At 40.8% G+C, this 17,709-nt stretch overlaps 1 protein-coding gene across 3 annotated transcripts in view; it reads right to left on the bottom strand.

Moving 5' to 3' along the window:
• The window catches only part of Zbtb11 (zinc finger and BTB domain containing 11), a 37,477-nt gene that overhangs the window by 7,104 nt on the left and 12,664 nt on the right, over positions 1–17,709 (bottom strand). For all 3 annotated transcript variants that reach the window (XR_001781828.2, XM_030249142.1, NM_173026.2), the window contains exons 4-7: positions 10,716–11,551; positions 10,192–10,368; positions 3,559–3,804; positions 1,087–1,231 (exon numbers count right to left, since the gene is read on the bottom strand). Coding sequence is in view for 2 of the 3 variants with exons in the window: in XM_030249142.1 (XP_030105002.1) it covers positions 1,087–1,231; positions 3,559–3,804; positions 10,192–10,368; positions 10,716–11,551 (1,404 nt within the window). In the remaining variant the exon portion in view is untranslated. The remainder of the gene's footprint in view (positions 1–1,086; positions 1,232–3,558; positions 3,805–10,191; positions 10,369–10,715; positions 11,552–17,709) is intronic.

The following is a 17,709-nucleotide window of genomic DNA, read 5'->3' as shown; positions in this document are numbered from 1 at the left end:
ATCACCGCTGTCTCCACCTCTGCCCATTCCATGCAGAATGGGAATCCCAGAGCTGTGACAGCTCTCCTGACAGTGAACAGAAACAGAAAATTGGGACCAAAAAAGAGTCGGTGCCATGACTACGTGATGACGTGGTTTAGAAGCTTTGGAGGCATGGCGGTGCATGCCTTTAAACTAGGACCTGAGAGGGAGAGGTAGGAGGAGCTCTTGAGCTCCAGGACAGCTGGACGACGAAGCATGATTATACTAGTAAAGGTCACGGTGCAAGAACAGAGTGCATCTGAAGACTCTGAACTAGAATAGTAATAGAGCTAAGTTCAGCAGCACTGGCCATTCCTACACTACTCTGCTTTACAGCACACCTGAGCATAAGCATGGGAGGCTCAGCGGGGAAAGCACCAGTTGCCAGTCCTTTCAATGTTAGTTCAATTCCTTGTATCCACACATGATGAAGTGAACTGACTCCTGAGAGCTATCCTCTGACCTCTACACATATGCCATAGCACCCAAATGCCATACACAGATAAGCACATGCATAAATACACATGGAATAAGTAATAAAAAATTAAAGCGTTTTTTAAAAGATGTATTTATTTATTTCATGTATGTGAGTACACTGTCATTCTATTCCAACACACCAGAAGAGGGCATCAGATCCCATTATAGATGGTTGTAAGCTGTTGCTGGGAATTGAACTCAGGAAGGACCTCTGGAAGAGCAGTTAGTCTCTTAACCATCTCTCCAACTCATAAGTAAAAAATTTTAAAGAGCATTTTTATAAAAAGACAAATCAGTAATTATATTTAAGAAAACTTTAAAATTGTACTATTCACTGTGATTGACCACATTAACTTACGAGCATATGACTTACTCCACTCTGGGGTTGAAATTGGAGACAAGGTCCAGCTATGTAGACCAGACTTGCCTAGAACTTATATAAAGCCCAGGCCGGCCTTGACCTCATCCTCCTACCTAGTGGTCCCAAGTTTTAGGAATATAATGTTCTAATATAAAGTATAATCAATCAACATAATACTAAATTAAAATTATAAAATATAGTTATGTCAATATGGGTTCTTTTATTACCTGTGTGAATACTCATATGTTCCTGAAGACTCCGCTTGGTAACAAATGACTTGACACACAGTTCACACTGAAACTGCTTTTGTGATTGATGCAGACTTTGATGCAATTTTAGACCATGCTTATAGATAAAAGTTTTTCCACACACCTAAGACAGAAATTTTTAAGGCAGCAAAACAAAAAAGATTTAATTCCTGATGACTGTGAACAAACTATTATTGTAAATAGAAATGTTAGATGAAGCTACAAATACCAAGGATCTTAGCTAGTTGAGCCCTTTTCTTATTCAGTACAACTGCCATTTTTCTGAAAGTATGCATAACAGTAGGCAAAAATCATTGTGCTAGCCTTGCCAGCTCTGCAAAATACCTATCTTAGAGAGGCAAGAAGTGCTCAGTTAAGAGCACTTCTCATCTTCCTAAACATCAAGTAAAAATAGTTCTTCTCAAACTCTGGATGCAGAACTGACTATACTTTCTTTCCCCAACCCACTGGGGAAATAAATGCAGCAACATCAATAGCTCTGAGAGGTTTTACTCTTATTTTTGTATTTATTTTCCATGGAACACACATTTTAAGTAGTGTTATACTGAAGACCAGAGGTTCAACAAATACTTAGTGTTGAAATTTAGAGTAAGCAATTTTTTTTTGTTTTTGTTTTTTCGAGAGAGGGTTTCTCTGTATAGCCCTGGCTGTCCTGGAACTCACTTTGTAGACCAGGCTGGCCTCGAACTCAGAAATCCGCCTGCCTCTGCCTCCCAAGTGCTGGGATTAAAGGCGTGTGCCACCATGCCAGGTGAGTAAGCAATTCTTAGCTTAACTTCAAAAATAAGAAAGCACAATGACTGACAATAAAAATAAAACAGACTGTCCATGAGCTAAAGGTCAATACTAAATACTGATGAAGGGCTCTCTTATAACAAATTCTGTTTTCATACAGTAAGATGCTTAAAAGAGAAATCTGTCCGTGGCTGGGCAGTGGTGGCACACGCTTTTAATCCTAGTCAGTACTTGAGAGGCAGAGGCAGGTGGATCTCGGAGTTTGAGGTCAGCCTGGTCTACAAGGTAAGTTCCTGAACAGCCAGGGCTACACAGAGAAACCCTGTCTTGAAAAAACAAAATAAAAAGTAAAAACAAAACAAAACAAAAAACAAAAGTAAAAAAGTAAAAAACAAAATAAAAATAAAAACAAAAACAAACAAAACAAAACAACAAAAAAAAGACCTATGGCCTGAGAGGTTACAGAGCTGAAAGGAAACCTACTGTCATTTCCTAGACTGATATCATTTCTAACTATTCTAAATACTTATCCTTATTTTTGTAGATAAGTGGAGCTTCTTTTTGCATTAGAAGCATGCTATTACAGAGATATAAAATAGGTAGGTCAAAGTGAGGAGAATAAATGACTGTGGGTTCCCAACCACAGTTGAAAAATCTCAGAAAAGGGGAGGGTTGGTTAGACGGTGAATACCAGGGGACCAGGACACCCGCTCTGAAATGGTATCTTCTCCATCTATCTTCTCCATGGACTCTCAACAATATGGTTGCCTGAACAATACAATTACCTCCATAATAACAACATCAACTGACAACCCAAAAAATAGACAGGGGAATTCCATATGGTCTCACCCCTAGATCAAGAGCTATGGGTGGTCAGTCGCTGCTGAGAGAGGGAGATTCGGACTCCTCCAGACACAAGCCCCCCATAAGAAGCCCAATCCCAAGTGGCCAGGCCTGGACACATATATGTACATACTAGCAAGGCTAACTGGACCCAGGAGGGTGTATATGTGTGTGTACACATACATATGCTTATAAACAAAAACATATCCATAAAGGCAACAGTAATTAAAGAAGCAATCATGGATGGGGGTGCACAGTAGGAGTTGGAGACAAGAGCAGGAGCAGCAGAAGTGATGTAGAAGTGAAGTTCTAAAAAACAATTTAACAACAAAACTGTTATTGGTTCCACAACTGTGTGATAAATAAAACAGATTGCCATGCTTATATGCAAGGCTACTGGTGTTACTCAAAACTCTTGCATGTTCCAAACAGCCCAAAGCTGGATAATCACAGGATTCATTAACCAAGATTTTGGCTTTTACTTACCCTTAATTCTCGTTATCAGCAAAGAGACGGCTTAAGAAGGGCTTTTTCTGCGCAGCATTTGCTTATGCCACACATTCTTTCTCACTATGGGTTATTTCTACTAAAGGCTAAGGGGATGATTGCAATGATGAACAGCTCTTCTCACCAAAATTTTCAATTTACAGACACCAAAATTTTCAGTTATAAGTTCAGACAGCAAATTAAAGACTACAACAGGGAATCACACTTAACGTAAGCAACAAACCAAAGATGGATTTCCCTGACAGTTTATAAGCTTGCAGATGACTTCAGAGTATCTATAAAACCCACCTCATCACTGCAGTGAATTCCCAATCTTATTAAGTAACCAAATAAATAGGTCTTTACCTGGCATGCATGCGGCTTTACACCCGTGTGCTTTAGCATATGTATGCGGAGAGAGTATAATTTAGGTAATGTCCTTCCACATATAGAACATATAAATTCTCTTTTGGTTCTTCCCTTCTCAGATGATCCTCCCGACGCCTCAGTAGATGTGGAATTGGATGAGGATGAAGTGGGTGCCTCTTTTCTTGTATGTCGAATAAGGTGTGCTCGTAATGAGGCACTATACTGAAACTGTTTCTTACATAACTAAAACAGAAAAGCAAAAGTTCTTCCTATGTAAAATATTAAGTGATACTCAATGCACATTTCAAATTTTCAATTCTGGTATTAATTATAAAAAAATAGACAAATACATTGTTTAAAAGATAATATATATGGAAACCATACACTTAACATGCATATATACGCAAAACACAGCCAAGGGTATATGAAACACTAAATTAAACAATCAAAACAAATACAGTAAAATATAATCAAAACAGAAAAAAAAAATAAATAAAAAATAAAAAGTCCTAGATTATAAAGATGAAAGGGTAAGACTCCAGAGAGAATTAAAACCTAAACACAGCACAGGAATGTGTTTTTTTGTTTTGTTTTGTTTTGTTTTTTTAAAGAGTGAAGTATTTAAGAGGGGATAATTAATAACAGCCTTGAGTTGGGACCTATGTTACTTGGGATAGAGGGATTGCCTAATCTGTGTCAGACCCTGGCACAACCACCAAAAGACTACAGCAGAACACACACACAGAGCATTAGCAACCTATCAATTCCTAGAGATTGAGGTGGAAATCAAATAAAGAACTAAAGAGAGTAGGAAGGTTAAGACTGTGACAGCTGGGGCTGCCATGGCTCAGGGTTAAGAGCTCTGGGTGATCTCCCAGAGGACCTAGTGTTATTCCCAGTGCTCATATGGCAAACACCACTGTCGGTCACTCCAGCTTCAAGGGTTCCTATAACTTCAACGGATACATACGTAGGCAAAATGCCAACACAAATCAAATAAAAAGTAATAATAACTTAAAGAGTGTAAGACAGTCTTCAGACTTATCTTGTAGTTACAGGGGTTCAGGAAAGCTTTTACGTGCTCATAAACTGAAGATATATATATGCTCACCATAAAACATTTATATAAAAAAAGAACCAGTCTCCTGACCCATTATCTCCATACTTCCATCTAGAATGAACCCTTACTGTCTTGATGTTTCTTTTTTTTTTCTTTTCTTTTTTTTTTGGTTTTTCGAGACAGGGTTTCTTCTCTGTGTAGCCCTGGCTGTCCTGGAACTAACTCTGTAGACCAGGCTGGCCTCGAACTCAGAAATCCGCCTGCCTCTGCCTCCGGAGTGCTGGGATTAAAGGCGTGCGGCACCCCCGCCGGCTGATGTTTCTTGTCTAATACCAACAGAATGATCCAGGCTGGTCCTCTCCACTTTCTGAGTTACTGATTCCCATCTCTCACTTATATAACAGAGTGATGCCACATTAATTATAGCTATTTCATAGAAGACCATGTTTTGTTTGTTTGAGACAGGCTCTCTGTAGTCCAGTCTTTCTAGAATTCAGCCTGATGTCCAGGCTCTCCTCCTGGCTCAGTGTCTGAAGGCTGGAATTAGAGTCACTACATTTGGTTATTGGCAATGAGTGCTACCAAATATGGGCTACATGCTATACTTTTACCTTTCCTTTCTTATTCTCTGTTTTGCTGCTGTCTCTTTATATTTACTAATTGATCACTAAAAATCTTCCCCAGCTGTGTATTAAGAGCTTTAAAACACTTCATTAAAAACAGTCCAATTCATTACCTTACTGGAACATTCTGAGAAAGCATTGTGTTGCTACCTGCCTGATCTTCCCCACTCTTGGCATGTAGCTTTCATCCTGGCACCTCTGCTACTTCCCTAATGTATTCCTTAAACTCTGCCTAACTATACCCAGAGTCTCTATTTCCTATGCCACACTCACTTTAGAGAAACTGCCTGAAAGCTGGAGTTAATAAGAGAAAACTTCAAAAATCTGCTAAATCAGAATATATTTATTCCATCACAGGCATGGATAGCATGGCTATGTTTACTGCAAGGAATTAATGCATTTCTGTCTGTCATTTTAAACATACTGGGTTCTTGTCTTCTAATTTTAGTTCTTGTCTTTCTGATTTCACTGTTCATCCATGTCCCCAGATGCAAACCACATAATTATGCTTTTACTCAGGTTTCTTGTCATCGAATGTTCTGGGCAAAACCGACTTTTTTTTTTTTTTTTTTTGAGACAGGGTCTCTCAACTTGCCCCAAATTCACAGAAACCCAACTTCTGTTTCCTGAGTACTGGGATCTAAGGCAGGCACTAGCATGCTTAGCTCTGGGCTTAGATTTTGGCTTTATTGTTAAGAATTTCCTTCTTTCTACAAGGCACTGGTAGAGCATAACTTTAATTCCAGCATCTGGGAGGCAGGGCCAGCAGATCTGAGTTCCAGGCCAGTCTGGTCTACAGAATGGGTTCTAAGACAGCCAGGGCAACAGAGAAATCCTGTCTTGAACAACAAAACAAAGAATTGCCTTCTTTCTGTACTTCTTTTTTTCTTTTTTTTTAAAATTTCACGAAAGGGTGCTCTGTTTGAATGTATGCCTGCAGATCAGGAGAGGACATCAGATCTCATTACAGATGGGTGACAGCTGACATGTGGGTGCTGGGAACTGACTGAACTCAGGACCTCTGAAAGAACAGCCAGTGCTCTTAACTGCTGAGCCATCTCTCCAGCCCTTAAGAATTTCCTTCTTTCTATCTATGCTCTAGAAATATTACTTAAAAATAACCTAATTTTCAAATTTCTTTCATTCCAGAAGCAGAAGAGGGCATTAGATCTCATTACAGGTACTTGTGAGCCACCATGTGGCTGCTGGGATTTGAACTTTGAACCTTACGAAGAACAGTCCGTACTCTGTCTGAGCCATCTCAGCAGCCCCTCTAATTCATTCTTTTGCTCTATTTTCTGGGACATCATTCGATTGTCTATCTCTACTTTTCTCAGGGACTTGCTACTATCTAGGTCTCCCATTTACAATGGGATCGCATCATTCTGAATCCACCATAAGGTAAAAGGTCTTCAGGTTGGATCACTGTTTATTGGAGACGACATCATTACATCTAAAAGCTGCTGTTTCCTCAACGAGCTTTGGTCCGCTGGTGTGCGTCTGACACTGCCTTCATTACTCCTCCCTTTGTTGTGACAAAACACACAGCAAAGTAACTTGGGTTACTTTGGGTGCTTAGCAGCAGCACACATCCAAGCTCTCAGCTCCCTGACTCATGTGGACCTCCTATGCTCGCTCACAAGCTTCCTTCAAGTCCCTGCTGTCCCGACTTCCCTACTGTGATGGACTGAACTCTTCAACAGCAAGTCAGAATAACGCTCTTCCCTTAAACTCCTCTCACTAGAGTATTTATCCCAGCAGAAGAATCTAGAACACTAACATATCGAGCACTTATTTCAGGATCCTCTTAAATGACACAACAGTACCTGTATGCAACCTACCCATCTAGCTCCAAACCTCCATCCAGATGACACCTAGTACTGTGTAATGCTACCTAATTAGTTGTTATAACACTAATATCAAGGAATAACAAAAAGACCTGTACATGTTCAGTATTGGGAAAAATTATAAACATTTTAAGAATATTTTCTATTTATGTGAAGAGTATTTTGCCTGCATGGATGTATATATACCTTGTGTAACACCTGGTGCCTGCCAAGTTAGAAAAGAGTCAGATTCCCCGGAACTGGAGTTTATTGGGGAAGTTAGCTGGGGTAGGCCTAGAGCCATCCCCAGCACCAATCAACAGAAGAGGAGACACTGATGTGGCAATGTGCTTTTCATCATCAACCCTAGGCGCTGGCAAGCAGTATCTTTAGGTCTTTGTTACTGAACTTCAGATTTCTCTTTGTTTGCAGAGAAAACAATGTGTTTTTTTTTTTAATTCAGTCAATTTTTTTAATTAGATATTTTATTTATTGACATTCCAAATGTTATCCCCTTTCCTGGTTTCCCCTTTGGAAACCCCCTATCCCATCCCCCCTTACCCTGCTTTTATGAGGATGCTTCCCCTACCCACCCACCCACTTCCACCTCACTACTCTAGCATTTCTCTATGGTAGGGCATCAAGTTTTCACAGGATCAAGGGCCTCCTCTCCCGCTGATGCCAGATAAGGCCCCTTCAGCTTCATCAGTCCTTCCCCTAACTCCTCCATTGGAGTCCCTGTGCTCAATTCTATGGTTGGCTGTGAGCATCCACATCTGTATTATCAGGATCTGGCAGAGCCTCTTAGGAGACAACTGTATCAGGCTCCTGTCAGCAAGCACTTCTTGGCATCTGCAATAGTGTCTGGATTTGGTGTTGGCCAATTTTTTGGCTGCGAAAGGGCTTGTACATTTGGTGTGTCCTCTCTTTTGAAAATCCCCCTAAAAATTCTTGCACATCTAAGCCCAGTTTTAAATAATTAGATATGCACTCACTGATAAGTGGATATTAGCCCAGAAATATAGAACACCCAAGATGCAATTTGCAAAACACAAGAAAATCAAGAAGATCAAGACCAATGGGTGGATACTTCGTTCCTCCTTAGAATAGGGAACAAAATACCCATGAAAGGAGTTACAGAGACAAAGTTTGGAGCTAAGACTAAAGGATGGACTATTCAGAGACTACCCCACCTGGGGATCCATCCCATAATCAGCCACCAAACCCAGACACTATTGCATATGCAAGCAAGATTTTGCTGAAGGGACCCTGGTATAGTTGTCCCATATGAGGCTATGCCAGTGTCTGGCAAATACAGAAGTGGATGCTCACAGTCATCTATAAGATGGAACATACAGGGCCCCCCAATGGAGAAGCTAGAGAAAGTACCCAAGGAGCTGAAGGGGTGTGCAACCCTATAGGTGGAACAACAATATGAACTAACCAGTACCCCCAGAGCTCATGTCTCTAGCTGCATATGGAGCAGAAGATGGCCTAGTCAGTCATCATTGGGAAGAGAGGTCCCTTGGTTTTGCAAACTTTATATGCCCCAGTACAGGGGAACACCAGGGCCAAGAAGTGGGAGTGGGGGGGTTGGGGAGCAGGGCGGGGGGAGGGTATAGGGAACTTTCGGGATATCATTTGAAATGTAAATGAAGAAAATATCTAATAAAAAAAATCATTAACAGCCAGTTATGGACAGGGAGGAGCTCATTCCGGCTGAGCTATTGGCTACTATTGATGAACCCTGGTGGATGGGGAGTCCTTATCTCCCCATGTGTACCACTGGTGAGCCCACCAACCTCTGAAGGGCAGTTCCAAACTTATGTTCCTCCAATGTCCCTTATGCAGGTCAGTGGGTAACAACACAACACAACACAACACAAAACAAAAAGATTTGAATGTGAGAAAGAGACTGGTAAGGAATTGAAGAGGTAGATGGGAGGGAGAGAAAGAGAAAAGATTGGGTCATGAGAATAAGAAGACATTTGATACATGTATGGAATTCTCAGAGAACAATTTTAATAGTAAAACATTGTTTTATGGTGAATGGTTTGAGTCCTAACCTTGAGGAACTTGGGTAAGCAAAGACCTAGAAAGAAAGGTCTCGGTACTCAGTAAGTACTTTCCCTTTCACTGTGCACTGTCCTCCCCGGGGCAGCTGTGGTACTTTTCACCTCAAGGGAAGAGAGTCCTGGCCAAAGGGTGGCAATGTAATTGCTCCTAGTCTCCAAGTCATCAGTACCATCAAGTCTTGAGACATTTGTTAGTTCCACAATACAAGTGTGATTCTCAGCTTTATTGTATATCTAATTCATATTTCCTGAATCATTTTCTTTTAAAGATTTTTTTTTAATTTGTTATGTGTAAGTACACTGTAGCTGTCTTTAGACACTCCGGAAGACAAGAGTCAGATCTCGTTACGGGTGGTTGTGAGCCACCATGTGGTTGCTGGGATTTGAACTCAGGACCTTCAGGAGAGCAGTCAGTGCTCTTACCCACTGAGCCATCTCTCCAGCCCCCTGAATCACTTTATACCCTCACTGGCACACAGGATTTAGCTGCCTCGGTCTCCTGTCCCGCTACTTCACCTTTGTTTTATTTTTACTTTTAGACTTTTTAGTTTTATGTGAATTGAGTTTTTGCCTGCGTATGCATGTGCACTATACATACACATGCCTACAGGTGGTTGTAATCCACCATGAGGGTGCTAGGAAGCAAAACTCCATCCTCTGCAAGAACAACAGCTCTTAACTGGTGAGCCATCTCCTTAGTCCCAAGTTTGTTGTTTATAAGAACAATCTTTTCACTGTCCTCTTTCTGAGGAAGCTCAGATGAAAAAACATTCAGTGGGGCAAGTAAATAAAACAAATCAAAATCTTTAAGCAATGTAAGAGTTGTGGGCTGTGGTCAGGCCTGCCTGTTAATCCCAGCACTTGGAAGCCTGAATTAGGAGGATAACATCAAGTCCAAGGATAGCCTGGACTACACTGTAAGACCCCACCTTAAGAAAAGGTAGAAACAGAACAACAACAAAGGCAGTCAGAGTAACCGAGAAGTTGGTAAGATGGACTCCATGCATGACTGCAGGATCATCTGAGTTATCTTTTGGGGTACTTACCGGACATTTGTAATCTCTAGCTCTTTCATGTTTCAATGTGTGCATTATAAAGGCATATCGTCTCGGAAAAACCATTCCACATTCACCACATTTATGAGCCGTTTCTTCGGTGCTCTCCTTAGCATCCCGTTTTGGTTGTTTCATCTTTTTTCCTCTTTGAACTAATTTCTGGGCCACCTAAGTAGAAAAAAAACCACAATCAAAGAAAATAATTCCTTTCCTCTTCATTTTCAAGGCATGGTTTTGCTATGTAGCCCAGGCTTGACTGGTACCATGGAGCCTAGACTGGCCTCAAACTCAGAGCAGTCCTCCTGCCTCACATGCATCACCACATCCAGCTTCAGTATCATTTTTAACATCAGGGGCCATGATCCATATTTCTAATATAATACTTCAACAGTAAACTGCATCCTTGCTTATCTCCCTCCTCTCCCATGGAACTTTCATTATAGGCTTAAGTTTGTTACTAAAATAGAATGCCATCAGGGTTAAGCAGCAAAAACCCAAACAACTTCACATCATACCTGTTGAACTGCTGACTTAGAGATGGCTTTCCGCTTCTGTAACTTTTTCTCCATGCCCTTGTGTAGCCGGATATAGCCCCCTTCATTAACAGACCGCTGCCTAAGCCTGCTCCTATAAGTATCATCATCTGGGCCTGAGTCTGTCTTTTCTGTAGCTTCAGTTAGAGTGTCCTCATCCTTTGAAGGTTGGCCAGGGCTCTGACTATGATCTGGACAGTCTTTGGCACCGATGTCCTCAGGTGATGTATCGTTTCCTGTATCACTGTCCTCTTGGGAGGCGTTGGTAACATTCTCTTTTGAGATTTTAGGATGAACACTAGCAACTATGCCATCTTCTCTGGTGACTGCGGACTCTGGTTGGTTGCTTTCTTTTGCTAAGCTTGCAGTTCCCATTTCAGGGTGGGGCTCAGGTATACCTTCTACAGGGGACACACTAGCTTCAGCCTCTGGAGAAGCCTGAGGTGCAGGCTGCTGCTCTGGCTCCCCATTCTGCTCTGCCTCTGGCAATTCTCCATTTACCAGCAGTACAATTTCACAATGCCCAAGTTCACCGGACAAAGTTGTGGTTGCTTCATTCCTAGTGCCAGGTGGTGTTGTAGTTCCATTGTGTGCTGCTAAGTCCTGAGTAGATGCAACCGTTTGAACTTCTCCTTTCTTATACACTGTAAGCTGTTTTTCTTCCATTAGTTTATGTACACTTTCACAAATTTCTAAAACTTCTGACATAAAAAGGTGGCGAGCTAAGACGGCTACATCAGCCATGCTACAAAAGTCAAAACTTAGTACAGAAGTATAGGCAAATTCCAGCAAAGGAAGGAAGCTTGCTTTACAGAAACCTGTATGAAATAAGAAAAGTCAAGGAGCAAAGAAGTCAGTCACCACAAAACTCCTTTGTAAGACTAATATAGATTTGTGACAAGAAAAAAAATAGTAAAAAGCCAATTATTCCCATGTATTCTACAATTAGCTATCACTGGGTTTTCTTTCATTTCTGGTTGCTAGTAAACAACCTTGACCAGCTCACAGCCATGAGCTGAGTCTCTAAACTACTAATAAAAAAAAATAATAAAAGACTTACTACCTCAAGAGTTGTTATAAGGCAGCCATTTTCAAACTGTACTCCTTAGAACCCTGGGGTTCCTCAATTCCCTTCAAGAAACAGTGGCTGGAGAATAGAGGGTACAAAGGGGGAGGGGGTAGGAACGTGAATAGACAGGAACCAAGCAACATGTGCCCTTACCACTCATTTATTCTCGAAAGCTGTCTTTTCTAGTAGTAGTAGTGCACATAAAAAGTCAAGGGAACCAAGTTCAATCCTTTGTTCTTCTTTAAAGGCGCTTGATGGTAACGTGAGGTCAGTCCCTAGAGCCACTACAGTGAACTGGGGAGCCGATTCCCACGAGTCCTCTTCAGACCTCTACAACTGTGCCATGCCTAAGTGTTCACCTAACTACACCCACACTAAATAAATGTACCAAAACCAGAAACCAAGAGTGGTGCATCTCTGTAATCTTTCAGTGTTCATAAGCTGAGCAAGAAGGATCAGAAATTCAATATTAGCTCTTGGGCTACACAGGGTTTGAGGAGAGACTGGGATACATAAAACCTTATCTCCCCCTGCCCCCAACACACACACACAAAAGAACCACACAAAAAACTATGATTTAAAGCAAGGGCTACTAAGTATTTTCTGCAATGAATCAGGTGATAAATACTGCAGATAATAGTTAAAAAGCAGATTAAATAACTATTGATGCCAACTTTCATTACACAAATAGAAGTACAAACACTGGCTTATAGTTTGCTTATCCTAGATTCAAGGAATAATTATTACATAACCATTAGTTAATGCTATGAAGTATTATTACTTTTTGTAACAGAGTAAGCTCCTGGTGCTTTGCCTTCAGCAGTCATTTTTAATTCTCTCTATATAATATAGTATATAAAAATGAAATGTAAGGCCGGGCGTGGTGGCACACGCCTTTAATCCCAGCACTCGGGAGGCAGAGGGAGGCGATTTCTGAGTTCAAGGCCAGCCTGGTCTACAAAGTGAGTTCCAGGACAGCCAGGGGTATACAGAGAAACCCTGTCTCGAAAAACCAAAAAAAAAAAAAAAAAAAAAAAAAAAAAGAAAAAAGAATGAGGTCTTGCCTTTCACTGTGACCCCACCCCCTAACCCCTTTCTCTCTCTCTCAGATGACTGTCTTCCTCCTCCTAAGTCTTCCTTGCTACTACCCTACTTCCATTTCCTCCTCCATGATCCTGTCCTCTTCTCCTGTGACCACACACCCTTTCTAGTTTTACAGTACACACGCTATCAAATGTAAGCCACACATGAGAAAAAACATGAAGTTTTTAACTTAAAGCAATAAAATTTGTTACAAATAAAACAATAGTGATGGGCTGGACAGATGGTTAAGAGCACTGACTGCTCTTTCAGAAGTCCTGAGTTCAATTCCCAGCAACCACATGATGGCTCACAACCATCTGTAATAGGATCTGAAGCCCTCTTCTGGTGTGTCTGAAGAGAGCAACAGTGTACTCGCATACATAAAATAAATAAATTATTATTAAAACAACAACAACAACAGCAAAAGAATCCATCACACTAACACTGAATATCCTAAGGTGAATCTCAGAAAAAAATAGACTTGTTTGAAATATATGACACAAAGTAGACTATGGCTAAGCTCCTTATGGGATAATTTGTCCTTAAGAGTGACAGAAAAAGAAAACTTTTTTTTAATTTTTGATTTTGTTTTGAGAAAGGATCTCACTAAAATAAATTAAACTGGCCTCAAACTGGAAGATACATCTGCTCCAGCCTCTCCAGTGCTAGGATTAAAGTCATGTGCCAACCCAATTAAAAGATAATATCTTATATACAGATTTTATATTCCACTTAACAATGATTTTAAGTTCTATCCATTATCCTACAAAAGCACTGACTTCATTTTCCTCTGCAACTGCACTGCCATTCTGGGCACACACCACATATTCACCCATTTAGCTTGATGGCCATCTAGCCTGGTTCCATTTCCTACCTGTTATCAATAGTGAACCAATAAACAGAGATGTACAAATATCTAAAAGTTTATTTTTAGATTTTTGTTTATTTGTTTGTTTACACTATTTGTTTCTTTTAGACAGGATCCTTCTACATTAACCTGGTTTTATCCTGGACCTGTCTGTCTGCCTGCCTGCCTGCCTGTCTGTCTGTAGAGAGAGACACACACCAGGCTAACCTCCAATTAACAGCAGCCTGTCTCTGAATGCTGGAATTAATGGTACAGATCACCTTGCCCAGTAACCCCATATATATTTTTATAATGGCTACACAAGTATACTTTCCAACTCCACACATAGTTCTTTCCTCAGTCTCACCAGTATCTGTTGTCACTTATTTTCCTGATAATTGTTATTCTGACATGGATGAAAAATCTCAAAGCAATTTTCAAACTTTTAAAAAATGTATAGGTGTTTTGCTTGTATGTAGGTCTGGGCACTACTTTCATGCCTGGTGCCTTCAGACTATAAGAGGTATCAGATCCCATTGAATGGGAGGTACAGATGGTGATGAGGTGCCTTGTGAGTGCTGAGAATTGAACCTGGGTTCCCTAGAAGAGCAGCCAGTGCTCTCAACAACTGAGACATCTCTCCAACCTCTCAACCCAACTTTAATTCCAATTTCTGAGGGGTAAGGATGGTGAACACTGGAATTCAAGTATTTATCAGCCTTTGTATTTCTACTTTTGAAAACTGACTTTTTAGTGCATTTATCTATTTATTGGTTGAATGATCTGTATCTACGTACATACTTGATTTTTGTAGTTCTTTATATAGCCTAGTTATTAATCTCGGCGTGATGTGAAGTTGTTAGAATCTTCCTTCCCATTCTGTATGTTATCTCTTCGCATTTGGTTTTTTTCCCTTTGCTTTTCAATTTCATGATATCACATTTGTAAATTCTTAGTATCACTACCTGTGCTACTAAAGTCCCTTTTAAATAGTCCTTGCCTGGGCCTGAGAGATAGCTCAGTGGTTAAGAGCACTGACTGTTCTTCCAAAGATCTCTGAGTTCAATTCCCAGCAAGCACATGGTGACTTGCAACCATCTGTAACAATCTGGTGTATCTGAAGACAGCTACAGTGAGCTCATATACATTAAATAAAATCTTCAAAAAACAAAACAAAACAAAAAAAGTCCTTGCCTGTGCCAGTATCTTAAAGTGTTTTCCCCAGCAGTTCAAAGTTTCAAGTCTTACATTAAAAACTTTGATCCAGCCAGGCAGTGGTGGTGCACGCCTTTAATCCCAGCACTCGGGAGGCAGAGGCAGGCAGATTTCTGAGTTCGAGGCCAGCCTAGTCTACAGAGTGAGTTCCAGGACAGCCAGGGCTACACAGAGAAATCCTGTCTTGAAAAATAACAACAACAACAACAACAAAAAACCCAAAACAACAAAAAACAAAACAAATCAAAACAAGAACTTTGATCCATTTTTTTGATTATTTTGGTGAGAGATCTGGAGCTAGTGAACAATACAGATCATGAAAAAATCCATTTTGCCTAACACTGTTTGTTAGCTGTTTTTTCTCAGTGTATGTTTGTCAAAGTAAAATGCTAAGTGTGTAGTGCAGTGCGTTGGCCTAATGCTGCTTGCATTCTAATCCTGTCAAGACCTGCTTGTCCCAAAGAGTATGCACTTGATTCTTGTCCCCAAGTTATTTCTGATTGGTGAATAAAGATGCTGACTGCTGCTAGTAACTGAGCAGAAGAGACCCACACAGGTCGGTTTTAGGTTCCTGGGCCTGGAGGGAAGGAGGAGATGTCTATCCCCTGAGGGATAGACAGGGGAGAAGGTGAATGGAGAAGCCGCCATGGGTTAGGTGAGTCATCAAACTATGGCCCTGAGGGCTGGCCAACTGGAGTTAAAAGCAGCCCAGATGAAACATAGTAGTAAGTAATAACTCAGGATTAGCGATAGGAAAGCAGATTCTAACAGCACAGGGGGTAGATATCTGCCTAGTTCTTGTGCTGTTTAAGGTTTATTGTAAATAAAAGTTGTGTGTCTTTTATCCAGAAACTGAATGGTCAAGGTGGGATAGGAAACCCCACATTGGGATTAAAATTTTCTACAACAATGTAGGCCTGTAATATAATCCCAGGGCAGATATTAAGATACGCTAGCACTGCTCTTTCTGCTGAAAGGACAAAATAAACCCTATCTGTCTCCATTTGTCTCCACTTTAAGGACCAGGCCTGATTTCATAAAAGGCCACAAGGCACCAGCTCCAGGAACACATCATAAATCTAAGAGCAAGACCATAACATAAAACCCTTCCCAAAGAACAGTCTGGGGATAACCACAAAAAAGGGGAATATTATATCTCAGAATGGGCCATCTGCACTGGATAGCCCCATGTGATGACACGATTGACTGCTTGGGACATAGGAATGCACACCACTCAGCACCTGTGCCCCCTCCCTCCCCTCATCCCCAGCACCCACCAATGAAATTTTAGATTACCTAATCCTTCTAAAGAGCTCACCTCGTTCCCTAGAAGAAGGCCTGTGTGCCTTTGTCTAGGGTCGCCATTTTAAAGCATGCAACCTAGCATGCTGGTTGTTTCTGCAGAATAAATGCTCTTTGATTTGTTTGTTTGTTTTTTTCCGAGACAGGGTTTCTCTGTGTAGCCCTGGCTGTCCTGGAACTCACTCTGTAGACCAGGCTGACCTTGAACTCAGAAATCCACCTGCCTCTGCCTCCCAAGTGGTGGGATTAAAGTTGGGTGCCACTACCACCTGGCTTGTTTTTACATACTAAATGAGTATGGGGTCTTCCTTTTGCGATTTTCAGACCCTTACACTGCTTAGAATTGTTTTTGCTACTTGTAAGTGTTTTGGTTTCCATATAAATTTTAGGGATTTTTTTTTTCCCTAGCTCTGTGAAAAATGTCATGGATTTTGACAGATTACACTGGATCTGTAGATTGCTTCTAGGGTCTTCTCCAGTTCCTTTATCCAGTCATCCAGGTAGCCTTATCCTCACCCCCACACACCAAGTGTTTACAGGCATACCGTCCACACTTTGCTCCTTTCAAACAACATATCCTCCTAAGTCATAGAGATAAAGGACCTTAAAGGAGATAAACTGTTAAACAGACTTGATAGAGACGAAGCAAATGTTCTTATTCAAAGTATGTAAAATACATGAACAGAAGACACACAAATTATTAAATCACATACTAGTAATAATTGCATTTTGATCTAAGTTCAAAGATCTAAAAGTTGCAAGTAAAATTTCCCATGGAAGAAATAACATGGTTCCAAATGACAAAGTATTTAAAATGAATGTTTGTTCAAAGTATCACTGAGAAAAAAAAAAAAGTGAGTGAGCCGGGCGTGGTGGCGCAGGCCTTTAATCCCAGCACTTGGGAGGCAGAGGCAGGCGGATTTCTGAGTTCAAGGCCAGCCTGGTCTACAGAGTGAGTTCCAGGACAGCCAGGACTATACAGAGAAACCCTGCCTCGAAAAAACAAAAAGAAAAAAAAAAAAAAAAAGAAAAAGAAGAAGAAAAAGAAGAAGTTGTTAAATCATTCAGAGATTCTGTCTGTTAAGAGATAATTGTACTTTGTTGTTTTTTTTTCTCTCTCTCAAACATTTTCATCAAAAACAAACAGAACTACTAGGGCAAGCTAGCAAGCTGGAAGCAACTTCTATGTGACCTAGTGAGGAAAGGAGTCAGAATAAAATAAAAATACCCAAGCCCAAACGGAGTGAGATGTTCTAAATCCACAAAATAAACCCAGCTTCGGCCCTGCAGCTTCAATTCTGCAGCTTCCTGCAGGGGGACACTTTCCAAGTAAGAGATAGGGAGCCCTGCTCTCAGGACAAACCTCCAGCAAAAAATCAGTAGCAGTGATTGTCAATTTGAGTAACTCAGAGGGCAGCAGCTGGCACTCCCATGACAGACAGGAGAGCCTATTATTAAAA

This window comes from Mus musculus, chromosome 16 (genome assembly GCF_000001635.26).
Source record: "Mus musculus strain C57BL/6J chromosome 16, GRCm38.p6 C57BL/6J".
Lineage (NCBI taxonomy): Eukaryota > Metazoa > Chordata > Mammalia > Rodentia > Muridae > Mus > Mus musculus.
Note: the sequence above shows the minus strand (reverse complement) of the source record. Positions and strands in the feature narration are given on the sequence as shown.